The sequence below is a fragment of the Pezoporus wallicus genome, unplaced genomic scaffold, assembly GCF_028554395.1.
Source record: "Pezoporus wallicus isolate ANWC-B61680 ecotype Strahan unplaced genomic scaffold, APGP_CSIRO_Pwel_v1 contig_8047, whole genome shotgun sequence".
NCBI classification, from domain to species: domain Eukaryota; kingdom Metazoa; phylum Chordata; class Aves; order Psittaciformes; family Psittacidae; genus Pezoporus; species Pezoporus wallicus.
In genome coordinates, this window is record NW_026639548.1 from 3,466,820 (window position 1) to 3,487,258 (window position 20,439).

The 20,439-nt window shown below is 40.3% G+C and overlaps 1 protein-coding gene across 1 annotated transcript; it reads right to left on the reverse strand.

Annotated features, from left to right (window-relative positions):
* Nucleotides 1–936: 936 nt before the first annotated feature.
* PIWIL1 (piwi like RNA-mediated gene silencing 1) lies at nt 937–20,278 on the reverse strand. Its single transcript, XM_057414924.1, has 21 exons — nt 20,233–20,278; nt 19,577–19,660; nt 18,419–18,530; nt 17,628–17,753; nt 15,916–16,130; nt 14,971–15,092; nt 14,245–14,325; nt 13,112–13,309; nt 12,628–12,739; nt 11,571–11,691; nt 10,829–10,946; nt 10,557–10,671; nt 9,430–9,617; nt 8,668–8,740; nt 8,127–8,327; nt 7,696–7,799; nt 7,130–7,200; nt 6,517–6,670; nt 2,504–2,629; nt 1,852–1,999; nt 937–1,145 (listed from the first exon to the last, which is right to left on the reverse strand). Exons 2-21 carry the CDS (start codon nt 19,655–19,657, stop codon nt 1,029–1,031), a joined length of 2,583 nt encoding a protein of 860 aa, XP_057270907.1. The 5' UTR covers nt 19,658–19,660; nt 20,233–20,278; the 3' UTR covers nt 937–1,028.
* Between the last annotated feature and the right edge of the window lie 161 nt (nt 20,279–20,439).

Genomic DNA, 20,439 nt, shown 5'->3' on the forward strand with positions numbered 1-20,439 from the left:
TGCTCCCTCATCTTTCAGCACTGTTGGCGGCCGCTGAAGTTCACTGTAGATAAAGGCTTCTCTGGACGCACAGCTCCAGGAGCTTTCCAGAGGTAAAAATGGTTAGCACATGTCACACCAAATGCCCTTGAAGTACAGCAAATACATCTAACATGAGCAAATCGGCACGGATTACAGCAACAACTTTATTTAAATCTCACAACAAAAAGGAACAAGGTTCAACATGCATTAGTTAAAAAAAAAACCCAAAAAAACCCAGCACTAATCCAAATTAGGCACACCCAGGCCTAAGCACTGCTCATTACTGGGAACTGTGCTGTGAGGCCAAAACCCATCTACTTACTTTCTTGCTCGTCCGTGCACTTATATTCTTTAATGGAAATTATGTTTAACAAGAATGCCCTTAAACAGTATCAACCAAGACGTTTAGTTCATTCCAGTTACAAACTGGCAGTTGTAAAACAGCAGTTTACTCACGCTGTGTTGTAAATAGGAAGTGACAAGACTACGAAAAAGCACCTCAGTCCAGTGCAAGTCACACGGCCCCCACAACAGCATTCCAGTTCTAAGCCATACCTTCTTGTTGAAAGCACTCCCTAGCCTTGTCTCATAAATGTGTTCCTGGAGCTATGGTAAGATACAGAAATAATTCTGCCCTCATTTCAATAGCCAATGAAAACAAGGAAGCAACAGCTGCATTTTGAATTTGACAGTGTAATATGCTAGCCTGAATCCTAATTATTCTGTGTAAGGCTTCCCCTAAAACTTAAGAACAACAGATAACCTTTTGTGAAGAATCCCAGAAACTCTATTAAATAAGTATTAAAAAATCATGCCAAATAATGTAATTTTTACAGGTAGCAGATCTCAAGCTTCTTCCTGCTACTGTGAAAAACTTCCACACTGCCCATGCTTATTATGCCATGCACGTGTCCCTTCAGAAGAAAACCAAACCAAAATCAGGTCTCAGACAATTTCCCATGCCCTGGAAAGGAACTACAATGGTTTTTTTAGCTGGTAACTCAACTTTAAAGATAGTAGAGTCTGTCTGAAAGTAACAGGTTTGGCTCTCTGTGAATGCTCTGACCAACAAGGAAAGCCAGTTTATGAGCATACTGGCAGGGAGCAGGTACTCTGATAACACCCTGCAGAGGGAAAAAGATAAAAGGAATTACTTTCAAGTCATTAAATAAGCACACATTCACTGTAGCAGAGCCCCGGAGTTCAACAGTCTGGGTACATGTAAAATGTACAATTCTTGTAGACTATGCCCGTTTGTGAAAAAAAACATCACATACACTGAGCATGTTAAAGAAATCTGCTTCACAGAACAACAGGTGCCAAAATTGCCAAGCTCCATTCCCCTCCTCACTCCAAAAAAGCCTCTCACACAGGTTTACATTTGACACTGAAGTGTAAGTCACATGCAGAATTTCTGATCACCAAACTGACAGATACAAAGCACATCTTGGGCATGAGCCAATTGTGTGCTGATCTGGGTGTGCAACAAGGGAAGCCTTAAGGGAAATGGAGGAGCCCTGTTCCATCTCCATACAAAGAACTAAGTATTTCTGCAAGTAAGAAAAATAATCATTTCAGTTTTTGTTTTGACAGAGAATTTGGAAATACTACTTAAAGCAAGTATTTCCTAGTAAGAATAAAGATTATTTTAATCTCCAGACCTCACCACTCTAGGTCAAGAGCATACCTGCAGGCTTTTTGGGTTGTTTTAAGGATGCCTTTTTGGATTGTTTTAAGGATGCCTTTTTCTACCCTCTTGTGGGTTGTTATTGCATACTGACATGCAATCTTAGAAGAAAAACATTATCATTTCCCAGAGGAAATACTTACCGACCAATTATAATACATGTGGCAAAGCTTGTAGGTTAAACGTTGTATATGATCAGGTTTCAGTTTGCTAGTGTCATAAATTACGTTGTAATGAGTGGGTGCAACACAACCATTTCTCACTGCCTGACTCACAATGTAGAAATCATACCTGTAATAGAAGAAACAGAACCTCAGCGGTCTGGTACAGAAATAGCTGCTTTGTGTGGATTTGTCTTATTTTTTCAAGTCACTTTATGCATATTGAGTAAACCCCCAAAATACACTTATCCTTTGACCACAAAAATCAGCTTCCCCTATTCCTGAAAGGCCAGGAGATCTGGAAGAACATAAATAATCTTATGCTATGCAACAAGTCTTAAGACCTTTCTTCACAGAGTTTTCCTCCCCATACCCACCCTGCGCATTTCCTTAAAGCATACGTGACGCTGCAAAGTATACAAATCCTGGATGTTGGAAACCGTGAAGTGTTGCATAATGAAAACTTAAGTTTGTCCATTTCCTTCATCTACACAGTCACTGTGATTTCTTTACCAAAGGACAGAAGTACAGAAAGCACTACTCTACACGATCCCCCAATCAATTTAATATCAGATACATTTCCTTTATTATCAGGTTGCCAGCAAACAGACATGCTACTTCTATACAAACTCACCATTCTGGTCTGGTAACCTCCACATCAACAACAGTACCAGGGGGTGGGTTTTTAAGTGCTCCCATACTCCCTGCGAAGAACCTGGTATTCACTCGTTTCTTCACAACTATCACAGTAAGCCTTGGACTAACATAAGTGAAAATAAGACAACAACAACAAAATTATGGCAAAAAAATGCACTAAGTAATTCAGAAGAAGATTCTTTAGAACTTCAAATTACAAACAAGCTTGAAAGTTCTCCAGAACATTAATTTCACATGCAAGTTCACCAATTCATTGATTTAAATACGACGTTCATACTTGAGATTTTTAGTTTCAGGTGTAACTTTGATACTATTACTCACCAACCCAGCTTGTATTTAACTTAATAGGGAGACACAAAACTTACTAAAAAGGGATCTTCTAACTACAGACCTTATTTCTACCCTATCCCCCTCAATTTTCACAGAGGAGACAATGTGTTTTAATAGTGGTTTTGGTAAAGAGCAAGTAATTACAGAAGCCAAACAAAAGTAGTTAAGCACTTCAGTTTCTACTACTGTAACTTGCATTCTGCTGCCTTGTCAGGATATCTTTTCATTTTCCAAAGCAGATTATGAGGCCAAGTCACTGCAATTGTTAAGTTTTACAACAAAATGTCGAAAACTGCACAGAACAAAAGTGACTGGATGACAGTCAGTCCCTTCAGAAGTGCTAATTAAAAAACTGATCTACAAGACATGATCGAACAGTTGGAAAGAAAGGTATTGACTACCATATGGATGAAGAATGCCTGAAGAGTATGTACACTGAATACTCAAGTGGTGTGTGTACTAAAAACTTTTCCTGATATATTACAAGTTAGGTATCTCAAATCATGTAAAAAGCAGTTACTTGAGCTCAAATCAAAATAAATAAGGATGAAAAGGAAACAATCTTCATCAGTAACCACTTTTTGTACCCAGGTGTGTATTTCTCTTCACAGTATCACAGTATGTTAGAGATTGGAAGGGACCTCGAAAGATCATCTAGTCCAATCCCCCTGCCGGAGCAGGAACACCTAGATAATGTTACACAGGAATGCGTCCAGGCGGGTTTTGAATGTCTCCAGGGAAGGAGACTCCACAACCTCCCTGGGCAGCCTGTTCCAGTGTTCCGTCACCCTCACTGAGAAGAAGTTTCTTCTCAAGTTTAAGTGGAACCTCTTGTGTTCCAGTTTGTACCCATTACCCCTTGTCCTATCATTGTTTGCCACTGAGTAGAGCCTGGCTCCATCCTCGTGACACTCCCCCTTTATATATTTATATACACTAATAAGGTCACCCCTCAGTCTCCTCTTCTCCAAACTATAAAGACCCAGCTCCCCCAGTCTTTCCTCATAAGGGAGATGCTCCACTCCCTTAATCATCTTAGTTGCCCTGCGCTGGACTCTCTCCAGCAGCTCCCTGTCCTTCTTGAACTGAGGGGCCCAGAACTGGACACAATATTCCAGATGGGGTCTCACCAGGGCAGAGTAGAGGGGAAGGAGGACCTCTCTCGACCTACTAACCACCGCCCTTCTAATACACCCCAGGATGCCATTGGCCTTCTTGGCCACAAGGGCACAGTGTTGGCTCATGGTCATCCTGTCCTCCACTAGGACCCCCAGGTCCCTCTCCCCTACACTGCTCTCTAACAGGTCGTTTCCCAACCTATACTGGAACCTGGGGTTGTTCCTGCCCAGATGCAGGACTCTACACTTTCCCTTGTTATATTTCATCAAGTTACTCCCTGCCCAACTCTCCAGCCTGTCCAGGTCTCGCTGGATGGCAGCACAGCCTTCTGGCGTGTCAGCCACTCCTCCCAGCTTAGTGTCATCAGCAAACTTGCTGATAGTACACTCAATTCCCTCATCTAAATCCCTGATGAATGTATTAAATAATACTGGTCCTAGTACTGACCCTTGAGGCACTCCACTAGTTACAGGCCTCCAACTAGACTCTGCCCCATAGACTACAACTCTCTGGCTTCTCTCCTTCAGCCAGTTCGCAGTCCACCTCACTACCTGATCATCCAGACCACACTTCCTCAATTTAGCTGTGAGGATGCTGTGGGAGACTGTGTCAAATGCTTTGCTGAAGTCAAGGTAGACCACCATCCATCCACTGTGTTATTTCCTCATAAAAGGCTAAGAGATTGGTCAAACATGATTTCCCCTTGGTGAAGCCATGCTGACTGCCCCTCATAACCCTCTTATCCTTGATATGCCTTAAGATGGTACCAAGGATAAGGTATTCCATCACTTTCCCAGGGATGGAGGTGAGGCTGACCGGTCTATAGTTACCCGGGTCCTCCTTCTTGCCCTTTTTGAAGACTGGAGTGACATTTGCTTTCCTCCAGTCCTCAGGCACCTCTCCCGTTTCCCAAGACTTGGTAAAGATGATGGAGTGTGGTCTAGCAATGACTTCTGCCAGTTCCCTCAGCACCCGCCGGTGCATCCCATCTGGACCCATGGATTTATGGATGTCCAGATTGCTCAACTGGTCTCTAACCCATTCCTCATCAACTAAAGCAAACCGCTCCGTCGACCTGACTTCATCTAAGGTCTTGGGGGTACAGGGCTCTTCAGGACTGCCTGCAGCAGAGTAGACAGAGACAAAGACGGCATTCAGTAACTCTGCCATCTCTGTATCTTCTGTCACCAGGGCACCCATCCCATTCATCAGTGGGCCTACATTGCCTCTGGTGTTAGTTTTATCTGCCATGTATTTGAAAAAGCTCTTTTTGCTGTCCTTGACCCTTCTCGCCAGGTTTAATTCTAAGGAGGCCTTAGTCCTCCTAGCTGCCTCCCTACATCCTCTAGCAGCAGCCTTATATTCCTCCCAAGTGGCCAGCCCCTCCTTCCATGACCTGTAAACTCTCCTCTTCCACTTGAGCATACCCAGCAATTCCCTATTTAGCCACGCAGGTCTCCTGGCCCTCTTCCTTGACTTCCTGCGTGTTGGGATGCTCCGATCTTGAGCTTGGAAAAAGCAATCCTTGAATGCCAACCAACTATCTTGGGCCCCTTTACCTTCAAACAGCCTTGCCCATGGGATTTCCCCTAGCAATTGCTTGAAAAGGCCAAAGTTTGCCCTGCTAAAGTCCAGGGTTGCAATTCTACTTGCTATTCTACTGGTCCTACCACACAAGATTCTGAACTCCACCATCTCGTGGTTGCTGCAACCAAGGCAGCCCTTAACCCTTACTGCTTCGACCAGATCCTCCTTGTTAGTGAGGATGAGATCCAGCAGCACTCCTCTCCTGGTCGGCTCATCCACCATTTGCAGGAGGAAGTTATCATCCATACACTGGAGGAACCTCCCGGACTGTGGCTGGGTTGGTGAGTGGTCCTTCCAGCAAACATCAGGGAAGTTAAAATCCCCCACGACGACCACGGCCTGTGACTGTGAGGCTGCTCTCAGCTGCCTGTAGAAGGCCTCGTCAACTTCCTCACCCTGATCTGGTGGTCTGTAAGAGACACCCACAACAGTATTGCCCCTGCCAGCCTGCCCCTTAATTCTCACCCACAGACTCTCAACTCGCTCGTCATCTGTCCCTGGACAGAACTCAGTGCATTGTAGTTGCTCCCGTACATAAAGAGCAACCCCACCACCCCGCCTGGCTGGCCTGTCTTTCCTGAAGAGGACATAGCCCTCCATGACCATATTCCAGTCATGTGAGCTGTCCCAGCACGTCTCTGTAATTGCCACCAGATCATAGTCTCCTGACTTAACACAGGTTTCCAACTCCTCCTGCTTATTTCCCATGCTGCGTGCACTGGTGTACAGACATTCCAGGGAGCGAGCCGAGCACACCGATTTCACCCTAGGATTATAGGAGGCCTCCCAGTCTTCATCAGTTCTGGAGTGCTGCCTCACTGGGGCAAGCCCAGCTACAACCCCATCCCCCTTCGAATCTAGTTTAAAGCTCTCCAAATGAGCCCTGCTAATTCATGCCCCAGCATCCTTTTACTCTTGTAGTGTAAAAAAGGGGGCTGTTGGAAACAGACTTACTTGTAGTCTTTACCAACACTCTTCAAGCAATCCAAAAATTGAGGCACTTCATAATTAACCAAAGTATATAGTTGTCCATCTCCTACACCATCACGATAAACAATAATACGAGAGGGCAAATACTTATTCCACTTGAACCAGTCTCTTAAAGCAGCTTAAAAAGAAAGAGTAAAAGCTGTTAGTATCATGAAAAATCTTTCCACAACAAAAATAGGTTTTTATTACTGGGAAAAGAGCCCTAAGTTTTGGAACCTAAGGTCCTCAGTCTTTCACTAATCAGAAACAGGTATGCATCATGATACACAAGTGTTACCTGCAAAAAAAGAAAGAGCACAAGGAGGTTATCTACTCTGCTGGCCTCTATCACAGCAAGGAGCTGTCATCCTTTAAATCCATCTCCTTTAAAGCATTCTTTGAAGCTCACTGATAAGCAGCATACGCTTATCAAGAAATATGTGAATCAGTGGAGGAATACATACAAAATGCTATTAATTTTCATCAATATTTTTAATTTGGTAATGACTCCCCTCAAGGCAGCTGAGGAAATGTGTTTTGAGAAGCTAAACTGTCTTTCTTAGCTCTGAATCAAGAAGAACAGAAAGCCTTCCCTTACTCTGCAAGCAGGCTTTGAGCCCATCCACGAGTTCTTGCCCACGACTTTGAACAACACAGCGGGAGAACCACCTGTGAAGAACAAAACAACAGATGAGCTGCCAAGCATTTCCCAGGCTTACCTCAATCAAGTTATTTTTAAAAGGCTATGAGGACTTAAGTCTTATTGCAGGTCAATGCAGTCAAGCAAGAGTTAGTGCGCTAGTGCAGTATTTCCCTCGCAAAGCCCCTGCGGTAGACAAATGCCTTAGCACCACGTGCAACTCCGCTCAAAAAGCTTTTACACAAGTCAGCCAAAGGCAGAGGATCCCTAGCTCTGATGCCCTCTATCCATCCCAGCCCTTGTCCCGCTACTTGGCCCCCCTCCCAAGCACTGTGGAAGAAGGACAAGGCTATTCCTTAAGGGACAGAGTGGAAAAAATAATTCACAATATAAAGTTCTCATTAACTACGTACAGTAAATCAATCTGGACGCTTTCATGATGACAATATACAAACTACTTCTCAGTTAAGGGAGATACAAAGATTATTTCTCCCCCCACTCCCCTTACCCCATTCAAATCTTACCGTGTCATTGTTTGATTCAGGCTAGAGACAAATCCTGCAATTGACTGCTTTCCAGATACTGTATCATGGTAACAATCAATTCCCACAACCATTACCTGTTTCAGCTTGAAAGGAATCAATACAGAACACATATTAGTACATGAAGACATGCCAAAGCACCCATCATCTCCATCCTACAGCCAAACAAGATCCTGACATAAGGCCTGTGGTTTCAGGATACTTCAACAAACCTCAGGTACAGAGTTCTTGAATTATGTATCTCCTTATGTCATATTTAACTTCACACCTCTTCTCATAGAGAAGAAAGAAACTACACAAACAATATTCAGTTTTCTTTTCTTCGGGGGGGGGGGGGGGGAAGGCTTTGTTTTGAAGTAAGGCTCAATAAAAAAAAGCTATTACCATTAAAAAAAATTAAAATAATCACTTACTGGGATCTCAACACTCCAAAGTTCTCCACCCATTTTACAGTTCATTTGTAAGGCAATTTTTGTTGCTACGGCCATAACGGTCTGAGGCTTGCTTAAAGTGCGAGCAATCACACATTGACTTGGAACAGGACAATCTGTACATAAGTACTTCTTGATAGCATCATATTTATCCTTTCGGCTACTAGACAAAACACAAACTACCTTTAAAGAAAAAAAGGAATGATTTTAAGAAGCTGCACACTCAGATTTACATCACAGTTGTAGATCTTTAAAAGTTTCTTACGCTCAAGAGGAATATTCAAGTGTTCACAGTGAAAGAAATACCTGTAAAGTTTCAGTGCCCATGCTCCAGAGCAAAGTACAAAGGCTCTTTTCCCAGAGGGATACTCATAGTTAGTCTGGAGTTTGAACAGCAGTATGAGTAGGCATACAGCAGATACTCAGGAGCCAAGAGTTTTATTTCTGAGAATGAAACCCACTAGTCTTAAAACACCAATAACAGAGTTTAATGCAATTTGAAATTACAGGTTCAAATACATACTATGTTTGTGTCAGAGGTAATACTTTGCTGTAAACCCCTTAAATAAGCTTCTGTTCTATCATCTACTTCAATCCTGAAAAGGAAGAGAAAAATGCTTACAGAAAAAAAACCCAACTAACAGCTATTGAAACTTCAGCAAAAACACAAGTGCTCATTATGCATCAGTGCTGTATGAAGTGTCACTTTTACAGCTATTAATAAACATACAACAGACACACATTTTGAAGATTTTAAGAGGGATCACCCATAATTCAGGCTTCCAACAGCAATGAAATTCAAAGTTAAAAGCAAGCACAGGTACTCGAAGATGTTTGCAATGAGAAAAAATCAGAATACATCCAAAGTCAGCAAGAAAATACACAGAATAGTTAGGGTTGGAAAGGACCTTAAGACTATCTAGTTTCAAACCCCTGCCATGGGCAGGGACATCACACACTAAACCATGTAATCCAGAACTCCTTTTCATATTAAATATGGCTTCACATGAGAAGGATTTGCTCAACAACTTTACATCTGACATGGTTTGGTTTTGTCATGTTTGAACCTCCAGTGAAAACTCTTACCAGTAAAAGTGTAAGAAGTCAGTCACTGGATAAAACTGAACAATTTGTTTACCGAAATCAACTTTACTTTAGCACAAATCTCACAGAACTTGGTAGTGTGACACACTATACTATACTCCTCATTTAACAGCCTAAGCATGCTAACAGTTATGCCTTCAGAATAAAATGATATTTCCATCAGCTTTCTAAAGACACTTACATGGTTGCCTTGTTCATTTTGATTCCCATAGCTGGTGTGACTTTAAACAGATTTTGAAGCAATGTATTAGCAGTGTCATAGTTGCGGCGTGTGTATATTAATAACCAGTTGTCCAAGGGCTTGGGACATATTAAGGGAGCTGCCCTAGTTTCCTTTGACCAATCACCAAACTGAGGATTGTAATCAAACTGTAAATAAGAGACAGTAAAGGAAGAAAATCAACACCCTCCTGAACAAACTATACCACAACTACTTCCTGATACACTTCAGGAACAGATTGGAATGCTTCTGCCTAGAAAAATATAAATGATTCTGAACCATTCCTTTACTGCTCTTGTCACTGACTGAAAATAAGCTTTACTAGCCCTTTCAAAAAAATCACTCTTCAAATGCTTCATTCATAATGATGCAAAGATACTTACGATTTTTAGCCAAGTTGCTGCTATTTGCCACACAGATTCTGTGCTACAAAGACGCAGCTGTTTAAGCACTGACTTATTTTTCTTACATTTTCCATTTTAGTAAGGTAATTGCTGAGAAAGTATTACTATGAAGATACCAGATCTTTTCAATAACACCCAACACACACAAAAAAGCCTTTACCAAACACAGATACACAAATAAAGATACTGTAACATGCCCTTTTGCATCTATTCAAAACAAAGACTTCTACTAGAGAACAAATACATCATGTTTTATGGCAACCTATTGAAATCCAAGTTATTCACCTCTAAGTTACCTCACCTCTGACTGAACAGATAGTGTATGTATTCTACGTACTGAAAAAAAATAGTGGGTTCTCATTTTAAAGCACTGGTGTTTTAACAAATAGAAGCTAGTTAGAAACACCTATAGTCTCCTAGTTTGTGTATCTGAAATGACTTTTAGACAGAGGGACTGCTTTGCAAGGAAGACACTATTGTAACAGAAGACAGGAAAACCTCCAGGGGCTTCCAAACAGAACCTGTAAACAAATTAAGAAGTTTGAGTGTCTCCTGTTTGGACAGAGATTTGTGTATAAGGTCTTCACTTACAATCCTTCACTTATCAACCAGTACGCGGTACCTCCTTCCTAAAGAACTTGCTTTATCAGTTTATCCAAAATATTTAGAAGTTGCTTTATTTACCACATTTCCCGATTGAAGGATCTTTTCTCCTTGAACAACTCTTCCCGTAAAGGATAATAAATGAGAATCAAAGCTTAAACCCCAGTCTCGGAGTTCCTTCTGAACATTGTCATCTCTGTTTAAAAACAGGATTTAAATTAAAACAAAGAAAACTGTTCTTGCTAAGACTTTTTTTAAAACCAGTATGATTTCCAAAGTGTTGTTACAGGAAAGTAGTTTGTCATGAAAAATTTGTATGATAAAATAGTACAAAAGACATTAAGGTAGCATACTTTCGGATATACTCAACAAGTCTTCCAATTTCACGTTGCCTTTGCTCAGGTGGCAGTCGTGTATGAAAAGCCAAGTCTTTCATCATATTAAAATCATTACGCATCTTCTCAGTTAATCCTGTTAACAGCAAAATCTTTTTCTGAGTAAAAAGACTATGAAAAGCAAACTTGCAAGTCATGCAGATTAACTGTATATGCACTGCAGACACAAAGTGTCAGGAGTAATCAAGGTTTTCAGTTGCTCCCTGTACACACATTCCCATCTGCACAGAAAAAAAGGAAATTCTGGATTTTTGCACTTGAGAGGAAACCACACAACAGATGCAGCTGTTGAGTTATATTTTCCAAAGGAAAACAAAACAGTGCTGAGATGGACAGGTATGGTTAGTGCAAAGTCAGTATCTCAGAGTAATAAAGTACTTAAATATCTTACAAAATTATCAATTTATAGTAAATGTACCTTTTTTTCTTAAGCAGAAGTTCTACCTCCAATAAACTCTTGAAGTTATCAGTAGGCCAGTGTTTAACACCACACGTAAAAACTACACAACATCAAACCCCCTCAAACTCTTTAGCTGCATTTATATAATCTAATCTTTTGGCTGCAAAACTTCAGTCTAAACTCATGTTTACACACACAAAACACTTCTACCTAACTTGGTAAGAGGGTGCTGTCAAAATACCATTTTCAGTATGCATTATGATTTAACAGATGGTTTGATAAGAAACAATGCTACAGTACCTGTTAGGAAGCACAGCTCTGGAATTAGAACCACAGGTCCTGGCATCATGTTTCCTCCCTTCCTTCTGCACTGACTGATCAAGACAGGCTGGTTCAAGTCAGTAATTTCCTGATTATATTGCTGTATTACAAATGTATATTGTACATTAGTTTATTCATAACAGTTTTCTTAATAATCATGCTCACTTTAGAAAAATCAGTATTTTTCCTAAAACAAACTAAACCAAAACAAAAGCAACCAGCAACTTTTTTGAGTTAGTCCATCTAACTTGAAAGGAATAGGCTTTGTCAGAAAAGGCCAAACAGGGAAGCACTATTCTCTCTACTGGTGAGATCCAATTATTGGCTTTTAAGAGACAACAGCAACAATGCTTCTGCCTTGCTCTAGGCTGTATCACCCACAGTACCCAGTTCAAGATGAGGATGCTCATTTCAGTTCAGTAACGGGCAAAGTTCCTGCCCTATAGAACAATTTAATTCAAGACAACACAAGAATCAAAAAAGATTCCCAGTGAAGTTTCTGAAACTCAACAACCTTTCCTTGCATTTGGCAAGAGTTGGTCTTGGTAGCAGTTATTCATGTCAACAAACATACTTCATAGTTTAACTTTTTCTTAAAGAGAATGATACCTCAGAACTCATCCAAAGGGTAGCATTTAAAAACAAAAAAGTGAGATCACAGCAAAGTCGAAAAAAGCAGAGAAAATATATCCTATATCCTGAACCAGAACGGATATCCTAAGTTTTGCTTCTAGTTTTTTTAAGCCTCATCCTGTTTTACAGTTGAAACTGATGAGCAGAAAGATTTCACAATTACAGCAGTAGGCCTCCATGGTAGAGGAGGTTAAGCTACAAAAGGCATACGTAAATTTTGTTTCAAAGAACCAAAGGTATCAAAGATTAATTCCTTTAAAGACTGTCCATATATTCTACCTCTGGTAAATTATCAGCAAACTCGCTGAGAGTACACTCTGCTCCATCATCCAGATTATTAATAAAGATGCTCAAGAGGACTGGACACAGCATAACACACACACTGACAGTTCAGTTTCCATACCCTTTTGTAGTAGTCGATGTAGCTGATCTCAGAACCATCTGATTTTCTAAAGGTACACTGTGGATTGGCATCCCAGTCAATGTCATCAACTCTGTATGTTTTGTTATTGTACCTAAATAAATAATTTAATCTTTTTTCCTTTTCTTTTTTTACTTCTTAACTCAAACAGAAAAGTAGTAACAAAACGGTTAATCGCAATACTCATGTAAGCTGGCAGTTTTGTTCCTATGAGCAGCATTAACATGAAGTTTTCTGTTGTAACAGGCTAACAATTCAGCTAAAAACTAAACCGTGATAAAACTAAATGAAAAAAACAGAACTAATCCAGCATGTACTTTCTGCCTTTGTAAATGCTTCGATTAGTTTGCTGCTTGACAATGACATAATTTCCATCTTTCTGATGCTTCACCGTATACTTCAGGACATGCAACATCCCCCAAAAATAAACAGATCTCCAAGATAACAAGGATACAAAGAGACTTACTTTGTAAGAACAACTAAACCTATCAGCTCTTTAGCACAGGTATCTCTAAACCTTTGCTCTTCAACCTGGTAATACAGACTATACATAAAATCCAACACTGTTTCACTGCGAAGAACCTTATGGCTCACATCTACACATAACATAATGCTTTCCTCATACTGGAGGATAGAACTTGTGAAGCCCGGCCAAACCATCAACCTGTCAAAGAAGAACAAACAGAATCTTAATGTGCTTTAAAGCATCTCTATTCTCACCCCGAGTCATCTCTGCCTAATTTCCCAGACATTAGAAAGCAGTCAATCATACAATCATAGAACAGTTAGGGTTGGAAAAGACCTTAAGATCATCTAGTTCCAACTCCCCTGCCATGGGCAGGGACACCTCATGCTATACACAGAGAAAACATGATCCAAATACAAACAATGCTCTGAAAGTTAAAAAAAAAAAAACAAAAAAAAGGAGAAAGAAAATGAAAGGAAAAAGAAAAGAAAAATATTTTACATGAAGATATCTTTAGTCAGGTATTTTAGTACAGGTATTCAAAACACTTTAAAACCACCAACAGTTTATCTAGTAGAACACTGTCCACTTTCTTCCACCAACCAGGTTATGCAAGCTAAGTTAATGGCAAGGAGTACACTACGGATATATGATGGGGCTCCAGTCAAAACTCAAGCTTACTAACTTGTACAAGAGGCCTATGGATATCCATAAGCAACAGTCACACTGTATGGGATCCTGTAGCAGGTAGATGACATGACAGCTAGCAAGAGGTGAGTTCCAGAACTACCCATACAGCCAGGTATGGCCAGGTATGAATTTCCACAGATTAAATGGCCTTCAGAATGAAGGCAAGACACTTCTGAGCTTTAAAATCAAAGTACTCGAGATCTCAGCCTTACAGACATTTAAGCAAGGTTTCTGACACTGGAGTTAAATGTAGTATCAGGATACACACTGGTAACGAGTAATGAGATCTTCCACATACAAGAAACTGAGAAGGAGGTCTCATGCTTCCCAGGAATACCAATTTAAGTCCATGGTTTTATTACAAAATAAACCACCAGAACGGTACCAAAATACCATCCTTTCTTCCTGCACACCCCTAAGCTCAAGTATCCTGTTTTCCAAACCTGTGATTAGGGATGCTGATTGGGTCACTGGGGTTGTAGTAATTGCGTCCAATCTGCTGTAAATTCAACATCTTCAAAAGCCTGGAAGTTGAAATATGGATGTCATTTACCATTATTATTCATTCTATCAAACTATGCATGGCCCCATCCCTCTGCCCAACCTCACTTTTTGTTCATCTGACCAGATAAAACAATCACACGTGACCTTTTAATTAAACTCAATTTAGGAAGGCCACAGACACTTATTAATGACAGTTAATCACTTCAGAATATTAGCATACAACCCAACCTTTCACCACCCAGATGAATGTAGCAGTCAGATGAAGCAGGCAGCCCAAGTACCAAGCTTACGTGGAAAGACTACAGCAAAAGAAGTAATTTGCCAGGTCAAAGTCCTGCACCACCATTTGCTTTAAGAAGCAAATCCGCAGACTCAAAAGGAGGGCAGATATAGGACTAACTGCCCACAACAGTTAGCACTTCAGTATAAATCTGCTTCCACAAGAAAAAGGTATGAACTCATTTCATACTAACATGGGCCAGAAACATGCATGTAACTGCACACTAAAATGTTGCCAGATGTGACTGGCCACACAGTAACGGTAGCTGCAAAGGCTTACAAATTTACATTTGTAATACTAGTTTGTAGTCCTTTCCTTGGAAAGGAAAAACAGGTCAGACATTTTTAGAATGGCTTCTTATAAAGATACAACTTGGACAGCAAACCTTCTAAAAATGATGTTGTAAAATTGAAGACATGTAGGTGAAGAAGGTGGCAACTCATTAGTCAATGTGATTGTTATCTTCACATCCTCTCCATTTCGAGTCCTACTAAACACTTCAGTAACCTGAGAAAAGTAAAGTTAGGTCAATGAAATTAGAAGCAAACTAGGCTTTTTCTGCACTTTGCTCCATTGATATCCAACTGGACTTGCATGTTAAGATTCCAAGACTTTGCTCAAATGGGAATTTTATTTCTACTATGACTGTAAACTACTTTAGGATTCATTCATTTGGGTGAAGATGACTAACAGAGAAGAATGGAGCCTTAAACACAAAGCAGCTGAATTCAGTAAGACAACAGGAAGAGCACTTACTAATTACCATTGCAGGAAAAAGACTCAACTTGAAGAAATAAACTTAATATATTACCATCAGTACACGGCGTGTCCCTCCCATTTTAAACAGAGAGGAGCCATCAACTTTCCTGATGGGCTCAGCTTTGGTTTACAGTCGTTCTGTTGTGAAGCCAGCTGGAAATTTCCAGCGCAGGGTAGGCCCACAGCTTTTCCCACAGGGGCCATCCAAGACCACCCAGCTACCAAAACCTTGCCACATACACCCACTACATCTACCCTTTTGATTATTTTAGATGTTAAAATACAGAAGTTATGAAAAGATATAAGCAGAAAGAAAACTGAAGGAAAAATACTATATGTACCATCTACTTCTATGTTGAGGATTATTCTTGCCTGCAGAACCTAAGCGTGAGAACTAGGAGTTTATCACCAAATTTCTCTACACAAGCAAATTAGCTTACACCAATATATTCAACACAACGAAACACTGCTTGTGGGACATCAATTCTCTAACTTCTAGACCAGTAAGAAACAAGATGCATCATAAAATGCATGTCAAAAGAAAAAGTAAGATAGCATTCTTGTATCACACCTTATTCACTAGTTTTTTTGGCAAGAATAGTATTGATCCATCAAATGCATGAGTCTTTCCAATTAGCTCTTCATGCTGGAAGAGCAAAGCTGATCGAAGGCGGCGTGCTTCCATCTCAGGACTATAGCCAACATGGTACTGATATAAAGCCCACTGTGGTCGAGACGTCAAACGAAAGTAATTTGTAGTTAGCTTTATCCTAACACCAGAAGTACCTAAAATGAGAGGCAAAAATGTCAGTAGTTACAAACTTTTGCCAGTTTATGGGAATTCAACAGTTCTGAGACATTTCAAAAAACTAAGGCATTCAGACAAAAGGTTAGAGGTCTGTTGTGTCCCGTGACTCAGTAAACTATATGAAATGCTCATATAGGTGTAGTGTTATCACAGACACCCACTTATTAGAGCTTTTTTTCCTTCAGTTGTCAGGAAAACTCCCACAGCAAGAATTTAGATCAGTAACCTCTTTCCCAAAGGATTTGTACTGAATACGAGAAAGATGAATTTTCACCAAAACCTAAACTTCTTTTGTGGGCAAATTAATCTTGCCTTACACAAATCATAAGCATAAAACAAAAACTAACAGTGTCAATCACTAGAGATATCCACATTCCCATATGTTACAAGATGACATCTTTTTAGGTATTTCAAGATTTTTCAAATGAACAAACAAGCAAACAAAAAACCCACAACAGTAAAAAGTGGCTTCAGATCACTTATTTAAAGTATTTCTTCTGATTTTTTCATATATCATTTCAATTTCTCCTAAAGACACAAGTCTCATACAAAAAGTACATTGTAGACAATTATGGATCATCCATTTTAATTTGGGTTACATTATCCATTTTTCCCCATCTGAAATATAACATCTCAGATGAAAATAAAAAATAATGAAAACATACAAAGCATAACTGTGTGAAGCTATAAAGAGAAAATAAAAGGCCAGGAATACAGCTGCCTGCAAAGTACAGTGACCCATGACCTAGCATCAGCATAGCTCTAGACAGAAAAGCTAGGTGAGAATGAAAACTGTACTGCTTCTGGCCCAAAGTGACTTGAGCAGAACAAGCCTTGCCATTCTTGGGCCTATGGCGTGCTCCAGCCATTATTCAGTTATGCAAAAAGGGACTACAGTTGCTGTTACATTGTTGTGACACTTCACAGCTCACTTGCAATACAAAACTACTACCAGAACAGAAACTGCACTGTTGAACATTAAGAAGGATTGTGTTCTACCAGGAAGGCAGGACAACTGTGACAGCCTGCTTTTGCTTCTTTTCATATGCACAATTTCATCTCAGGGAGAGAAGTGCATCACCTGTTATTTACACTACAACGTTTCTTCAGAAGAATTCTCAAATTCCATATTTATCAGACCTTTAGGAATTTGGTTAGGCCAATGCATTACAAACCAGAACTTCTATAAGCAAACCTACAGAGTCCTGAAGAGTCCTGCCTGAAGAAGTGGACATCAGAAACATATAAGGATCATCACTTATATATAAACAGTTGCAATTGAAAATGCAACACAACTTCCATCTGAAGCCCTTTGCCATCAGACACGTCATCTTCAGATACTGGGAGCAACTTGCATCTTTTTCTAATACACAGTAAAAATTTTATTTACTTGATCTTCTAGAGGATACTAAAAGCAGAAATAAAGCAAAACTTGTTCAACTTGCTTACATGCCTACAGTCTAATACAAACATACCAGTTTTTGATTCTTGAACATGTTCTATGGCTTGCCGAGTGTTCACCCCAAGGTCATTGACATCTCTGCGACGCCTACCCCTGTCTGCTAAAGACAATTCCTGAAATCCCACAGAAATCTGTAATCCTATTGTTTCAAAATTTGAGGAAGAGAAAGAATTACAGTCAACACTTAAATATAAATAAAAGTAAATACAGTTCCATTTTGAAAATCAGATATACATAAGACCAAGAGAAATCATGAAATGTTAAGCTACAGCTTTTGCTAAGTAGTAAATCCATCTCATAATAACATTCAGGTAACACATAACAAATTCTTAAGATTTACGGACAGCTAACTAGTAAGCAAATAGAACAGCTCACTAGCCAGATAAAAAAAAAGGGATGTAAATCCTCCAAATCAATCTTTTTGCAAACACAGGGAGGACAGAGCTTTCATTTCTGCTCCAGCTGGCACCAAAATGTTTAAATACACTTTGATCCAAAATAGGCAAGAAAATTTTATTTCCTTATTAAGATTCAAGAAGCATAACAAAACAACAAAATGAAATTGATGATTGGTAGTCATGCAGGTAATTGTGCCAACTGCTTTCTAATTTATTGTTTTGATAGAAGAGATGGTACAGATGGAGTAGATTCCTGGTTCAGTTACACTGCATCCCAAAGGATGCAGAGTGAATGTTTCTAAATCTCAGTAATAAATCTCATTTTGAGAAGAAAAATTTGAAATATAGTCTAAGGAATGCCTTAATTGTGCTCTTGAGGGCAATGAACTTTTTCACTCTTTCTGACCTTCTGGCCTTCTCTCGCTCTGGCACCCACGGGCACCAGGTTCTTCTGATAGTGATGGATGAACACGTGGCTGATGACGGCCAGGTGGCTGAATTGGCAAAGTCTGATGAACCTGCAATAGTTGGGAATAACTTTTCCTACTGCAACTGAAGAAACAGCATACTCCCAAGAGTAAACCAAAACAAAGTCAGTAACCAAGTACAGAATACTCAAGTACTCAAATGTGACAGTTACAGAAGTTTAAACTTTTTTTCCTGTATTATGTAGCAGAGTTATTACTTTGTACCTCAAACTTAAAAATAATGCAGGTCGAGGAATTTTCTTTTTTTGCAAGTTAATATGCATTTAATTAGTAGTAAATTCAAATCTCTTCCCAACTCTGTAACTAAAATTTCTGGACTTCTCATTTTTAACAATGCCTCTGATACTTCAAGTAGTTATTTATTTTATAAAAACAGTTTTTGCAATTACTGCCTAGTGAATAAATAACATTAAGAAGTGCCACTGCAACACACAACATTAGCTAAACACTGAGCACCACTATCCTGAGTTGACTACATTCCTTTCCTATTCATTAAAGATTCACATTGGAGCTCCATGTATTTCACATTTGAGAAAGAGAATTATAAACTGTGTCTTCTATCATGACTTAAACTCATCTGACACTGGCAAGAAATGGACTAGGATCACCCCTCCAGACTAATGACACGAAAGATGATTACTGACAACTGACAGATTTGAGAAACTGCTTTAAAAAAAATCTCCAGCTACATGGCAATGGCTTCAAATACAGATCAGCCATTTTCAAGCTAGAGTTTGACCAGGGCAAATATGCATAAAACAAGCCCTAGACACTAGTTCAAATGCAGAGACAAAGTCCTGCATATTAAAATTAAAACCAACAGGAACAGGTCAGAACATCTGGTAGACACAGGCTCTGCCCAAATATTTATCAACAGCAGCCTTGAATGTTCTGCTTCTCTGTCATTTCCAACCCTAACTATTCTATGAATCTGTATCACTGTGGACAAAACAGGCTATAAAAACATTACCTATTTCAATTAGCTCTATTATGACAGCAAAATACTAAAAGAGGAAGTAGTCAAGCAATTACATTTCAAAGCCTCGTGTCATTCATTAAAAAAGAAATCAACTTACAGATGCAGCTCCTACAGAAGAAATGGGAGTCTCCTGCCCTGGAGGTCTTCCTCTTGATCTGGCTCTAGCTCTTCCCGTCATCTTCTAAGACAAACCACCTACAGCATTAGTGTTCAACCTTCTCCTTTCCCCATCCTTCTTCCAATAAATATTATGAACAGCACTACTGTATTTGCCCTTAATAAAGAAATAATAAAATATACACCCCTCTGCAAAAATCCCTGCTGCTGAATCTCCCCACACAGCCACAACAGATTGCGTGGGGAAGTTACAGCTTCTTGTAGTCAAGTCTGAACTGACTGTCAGAAGCTGTGAAGAAAGTCAACTAGACTGGAGAGCACAGCAGATTTGCAACCTCAGACAGGTGTAACCCAGGGTCTACTGATGTTACTTGCAAGTCACACCTGGGACTCAGCTCAGCCTAATGTATTCCATTACCGCACAACGCATGCAAAAGACACACCAGCCCTCGCTGCCCGAGCAGTGCCCCAGTGATGCAAACCAGCCTCAGAGACCTGTCTGTCCTCTTCCCCAGCCCAGCAACCCTTCTTTCCCGCTTGTGCTCAGCCTGAAGTCCTCCACCACCCTCAAACAGCTTGCACGGCCCAAATCCCCATCCAGAGGCGTCCCCGCCCCTGCGGGCCTTACAGCGTCACCTCAGCCTGCCCTCAGGCCACGAAGGAACTGCTTCCACCCCAGCCACACACAGCCGGCCGTCCTCTTCACGGGGCTACAGAACTTCGTTCTTGCTCAGGCTAACAACCACTCTCACAAACGGCATTGCCCGCAGATCGCTCCTCCGGGCACAAATCCGCCGACCGTCCAGCGGCCGACTAACACGGTCCGGACCGCCCCTCAGGCTG

Excerpts from the sequence above, each read along its gene's own strand:
- PIWIL1 (XM_057414924.1), bottom strand. The coding sequence starts at position 19,657 with ATGACGGGAAGAGCTAGAGCCAGATCAAGAGGAAGACCTCCAGGGCAG. Across the intron at positions 11,692-12,627 it reads ACATCGACTACTACAAAAGG|CAATATAATCAGGAAATTAC; the intron begins GTATGGAAACTG and ends TTTGTAATACAG. Across the intron at positions 7,201-7,695 it reads CTGAATCAAACAATGACACG|GTGGTTCTCCCGCTGTGTTG; the intron begins GTAAGATTTGAA and ends TGTTCTTCACAG.